This window comes from Melanostigma gelatinosum, assembly GCF_949748355.1.
Source record: "Melanostigma gelatinosum genome assembly, chromosome: 15".
Taxonomy (NCBI): domain Eukaryota; kingdom Metazoa; phylum Chordata; class Actinopteri; order Perciformes; family Zoarcidae; genus Melanostigma; species Melanostigma gelatinosum.
Window position 1 is genome coordinate 11,925,812 of NC_136648.1, and position 5,000 is coordinate 11,930,811.

General features: G+C 46.9%; 1 protein-coding gene across 4 annotated transcripts in view; it reads right to left on the bottom strand.

Moving 5' to 3' along the window:
- The window catches only part of LOC306788911 (arf-GAP domain and FG repeat-containing protein 1-like), a 5,664-nt gene extending 1,690 nt beyond the window's left edge, over window positions 1–3,974 (bottom strand). Inside the window, exons 1-9 of one of the 4 annotated variants that reach the window (XM_079284632.1) lie at window positions 3,374–3,974; window positions 2,711–2,849; window positions 2,440–2,596; window positions 2,193–2,300; window positions 1,688–1,823; window positions 1,229–1,296; window positions 1,014–1,073; window positions 646–804; window positions 107–201 (exon numbers count right to left, since the gene is read on the bottom strand). In XM_079284632.1, coding sequence (XP_079140758.1) covers window positions 107–201; window positions 646–804; window positions 1,014–1,073; window positions 1,229–1,296; window positions 1,688–1,823; window positions 2,193–2,300; window positions 2,440–2,596; window positions 2,711–2,849; window positions 3,374–3,414 — 963 coding nt within the window. In that variant the 5' untranslated portion in view covers window positions 3,415–3,974. Of the gene's footprint in view, window positions 1–106; window positions 202–645; window positions 805–1,013; window positions 1,107–1,228; window positions 1,297–1,687; window positions 1,824–2,192; window positions 2,301–2,439; window positions 2,597–2,710 lie in introns of all 4 variants that reach the window. The other 3 variants (XM_079284630.1, XM_079284633.1, XM_079284631.1) reach the window with 3 other exon arrangements.
- Window positions 3,975–5,000: the final 1,026 nt, after the last annotated feature.

Sequence of the window (5,000 nt, forward strand, 5' to 3'; positions counted from 1 at the left end):
GAGCTGTGAAATCAATCAGTACAGTTGTTTTTTTTAAACTGATAAAGATAAGCCCCACCCAGTACATCCATTATTTCCTTCTTTAACACAAGAAGTTCATGCTCACCATGAATGGGTTATTGGACAAGCCAGGGCCAACCATGGGCTGCCCAAAGGGCGTCATGGACGGCTTGTTCTGACCGTAGACTGGGAATGCAGGGCCTAGGGGTGACACAGAGAAAGGGATTTACAGGTTGAGTCTGCTCTCTCCAGCAGTTAAGCATTGTGTGATGATAACATTTCATTGCAACCGTTATATCAACAGGTCGTAAAGAGTCAAAGATACACAGAACTAAATTATGAGGGACTAAAACAGTAAAAAGAAAGCCAAGCATGTCAGATTGCATTCAGGTGTGAATCGAGCTTTATGTCGGGTTTGTTCACTGTGGTTCTGGTCCACAGCTTTGTACAGAGCAGAACCCTAAAGCTTTGTACCCTAAATGCAACCTTTTATCACTGTGCAGTAGCTGCCACTGATACGTCTTACTTTGAAATAACTCCCAATACAAATGGTCATCATGTAGATAAAGAGAACATAAAATGCTGCACGTGGCCTGACTCACTGACAAGTACTGCACAGGAGGAACAGGGTAAGAGGCCACTAACCATTGGACTGAGGGTGGTAGGCCCCAGGTTGAGAGTAAAGGATGGGAGCCTGGCCGGGGAATTGCTGCTGGAAGTTTCCGCTGAAACTGGTCGGGAGGCAGTAGGAAGACGCGTTCCCAAAGCCAGCGGGCATGCTCATAGAGCCAGTGCCAAACGAGGCTATGAGACACATGCAGTGTGTGTGTACACAAATGCACAAACACACAAACACACACACGACAGGAGTAAATTCTACATTTGTTGGCAAACCACAAAGCTACTTGGCAATGTAACTGGGTTGCATCAAAGCAACAGAAACGTTGAATTAAAAATGTGCCTTGTTGAATACACTCAGCTTTAAATGCACACACACACACACACACACACACCTGCAGCTGGAGCTCTGCCATTGGCCTGGAAAGGGTTGATGGCCATCTCCGGAGCAACAGCTGCAGCAACAAAGGGATTTGTGGATGGGACGGCTGGATGAAATGCAGGAGGAATTTGCTAAATGAGTCTTCAATTTACGTGTATAAAAATGTACAGCTCTGAAAATATATCGTCACACTGTGTGCGCCGCTGGAGTAGTAATCACTATAGCCACCTCCAAAGCCAGGCTGCATGCTGGGTAACACAGGTGGATTCTGGGCTGGTGATGAACCAAATATGTTCCTGTAAAGAAATAAAAGAAATGTTATTACGCCAGTTAAATACATGCAGTACGCATGGCAGGCATTAATAAACCGTGAGAACGGATTCACTGATATTGTGAACCTTTTTACAGGCTTTTTTCGTTTCAAACCAGTTGTGAAAGGAGTTCTTATAGACACATTCTCCTGGTGTCTACGTGATCAACGCCATCCTTTCACCATGTGAGGAACATTATTCAACAACACACGTTACGCACTGAATTAATCAAATTCATGGATTATTGACACAGAAGTTTTCCAGGCTTTCCAGGTGCACTTTGCAGGAAATTAACGGTTTCTTGCAAAAATGTATCGGCAGTGCTATTACAATATTACTGTGTGTGTGTGTGTGTGTGTGTCTGCCCGTCTCTCACCCTGGCACACTGCTGCCTGAAGTAACAGAGGAGCTGAGCTTGTTGTCCAACTCAGCCAGAGCAGCATAGCGATCCTCTCTACGGTTGGACTGGGCAGGGATGGCACGAGACATAGATGGGATTGGCACACCTCCCCCTTTCAACAAATTTAGGAGAAAATGAAAAAAGACAGACTAATGAGACAAAGAATTAACTAAATGATTCAGGAAAAAGCATGAGGAATTGAAAGGGTGTATTGGTCTGTGCCCAGCATCACTAACAACTTATTCTGTTTTAAGATAATAAAAAATAAAACTAAAATCTTATCCAAGAGAAATGTGCTTCCATCAAGTTTTCAACAGTAGTGATAAGCAGCACACGCTCTCAGCATCTCTAGCGGATTGCTGGATACAGAAAGGGCTCGACCAGTGGACACAGTGGGTAAGAAATGAAAAAACAAATACCGAGATGAGGGTGAGTGTGTGTGGAAAGGGTGGAGGAAAGACAATGGAGGGGAGGGGGGTACCTGATGAAAAGGACTTTGAGGGGGGGGACGTGCTCAGGTGGGATGGAATTGTAGTGTTTCCAAATGCCTCAAAGTTGGCAAAGTTGGTATCTGAGTTACCCTGAGGTGCTGCAGCCATACACAAGGAAAAATGAACACATACAATGAATGTGGAAATAAAAACAATGGCAGGGCAATGCATGGGATGATGAGATACCAAAGGCTAAACACTGTATCGAGTGTGACTTTTGAGAGAAAGCTATCTTACCTGACTGGCTTGGAAAATGTGCAAAGTTGGCAAAGTTGGTGGAGCTGGAAGTGTGAGCGGATGGAGCAGCAAAGATGTCTCCTCCCAGTTCTGACAGCAAGTCAAACTTCTTCTCCTGAGCGGCGCTGTGAGCCTGGGAACGACTGAGCGCTGGTGACTGGACAGTAGCCGGGAAAAAATAATTGAGAGTTAAAGCTTTTCTCCAACCAAAAACCATTATAGATGCATATCTGTAATGGACGAATGGAGCCTCAGTGTACATCTGTGTTACCTGGCGTAGTGGGGTCTTGTTGAGCTGCAGGGTCTTGAGGGGTTGGACTTCTGGGGTACTACCAGTGCTGCTGGCTGAGGAGCCAGACACGGAGGCCTGGACACTTGCTACTGTTCTTGCCTGGTCCGGAGGGACATACCTAGGCATCCATGAAATAATACCACCACAGATGTAGAGGTAAAAACAGACACAGTACAAATAGGTAAGTAATCATTTGATTGAAATAAAAAGTAAATATATTAATCAAATGGGACCTTCCTTCACAAAGCAAATGTGCTCTCTTTCCACTGCAGTAAAAGAGCAAAGTGACATGTAGTCCGAGACAATGAAGAGCCATCAAACTAAAACATGTGGTTAACCAAATCCATAACTGCAACAGGTCTTTTGACAAAGGCAGCACTTCCCTCTCAGCACTCTTTGTTTGCATCACAGCTAATACTGCCAGCATTGTTGAATGTCCTGCAGGACTTTTGACTTTTTAGCACTCACCCCAGCATTTACCACCTTTGAGTTACATTAATTAAGACTGGATGCACATAAGTATAGTATAAGTATCAATTTACCATTTATTCAATGGATAAATTGAAATAATGTCATGACAAAACAAGACAAAATGTATCAAACAAACAAAAAAAAACCCCACCTATGGTTTAGGAGACTTACCTGATGGACCAGGTGCATCCCCGATGCAAATTTGGCCTCATTCACCACAGACAGAGCCTGGATGAAATCAAGTTTTCCAATCTATTTCTAAGTGTTTTCGGAGCCCTGGTAGTCACTACCGGAGGGGAGGGGGGTCGGTGGGGCCACAGCACCAGCGTGCTGTGGCCCCCGATGCACCTGGACCTCCACAACGCCTCCCTGGACTCTGCATCTCTGCATCTGTACAATAAAAACATGTTACTTACCTGATGGACCTGATGGTTACCTGATGGTTCTCCACGACCAACACCATACTATCAAACTCACCGACAACCTGGTAGGGACCTGTATAAGCCTGTATATACAGGCTTCATTTCAAGGTCAACCTGGGGTAACACAAAAACGTGTTACCCCAGGGAAGAGGCTTCATTTCAATCAGCCTGTATAAGCCTGTATATACAGGCTTCATTTCAATCAGCCAGAGGCCCATCCGCGCGGAGCCGAAGCCGAAGTAGGCCCACCTATGGTTTAGGAGACTCACCTGATGGACGCAACCCAGGCGCCCCGATGCACCTGGACCTCCACAACGCCTCCCTGGACTCTGCATCTCTGCATCTGTACAATAAAAACATGTTACCCCGGGAAAGAGGCAACCCAGGTGCATCGTCCCCGATGCACCTGGGTTCTCCACGACCAACACCATACTATCAAACTATCAAACTATCAAACTATCAAACTCACCGACAGCCAGGTGGGGACACTACCTATGCCCTGCAACAAGCCTGGGGCCCCTTCGCTCCCCCAGGGGCCACCTGGTCCACCTGGGGTAACACAAAAACGTGTTACCCCAGGAAAGAGGCTTCATTTCAATAAGCCTGTATAAGCCTGTACAATAAAAACGTGTTACTTACCTGATGGACCTGATGGTTACCTGATGGTTACCTGATGGTTACCTGATGGTTACCTGATGGTTCTCCACGACCAACACCATACTATCAAACTCACCGACAACCTGGTAGGGACCTGTATAAGCCTGTATATACCGGCCCATCCGCGTGGAGCCGAAGCCAGGTTCCCGCCCCGAGGCCCATCCGCGCAGATCCGAGGTTCCGCACTTCTCGCCCGTGACCTGTACGCCCACCTATGGTTTAGGAGACTTACCTGATGGACCAGGTGCATCCCCGATGCAAATTTGGCCTCATTCACCACAGACAGAGCCTGGATGAAATCAAGTTTTCCAATCTATTTCTAAGTGTTTTCGGAGCCCTGGTAGTCACTACCGGAGGGGAGGGGGGTCGGTGGGGCCACAGCACCAGCGTGCTGTGGCCCCCGATGCACCTGGACCTCCACAACGCCTCCCTGGACTCTGCATCTCTGCATCTGTGAGGAAAGAGGAAAGAGGCTTCATTTCAATAAGCCTGTAAAATAAAAACGTGTTACTTACCTGATGGACCTGATGGTTACCTGATGGTTCTCCACGACCAACACCATACTTTCAAACTCTCCGACAACCTGGTAGGGACAGGTCTCACCAGGGTCACATACGCATTCACGAAGTCCAAGTTCCTCTCTTGTTAGGTGACTGTGCTAGCCACAGCACCAGCGTGCCAACGGAATGCATTTGCGTTCGTGCCCTCACATGGTGGTC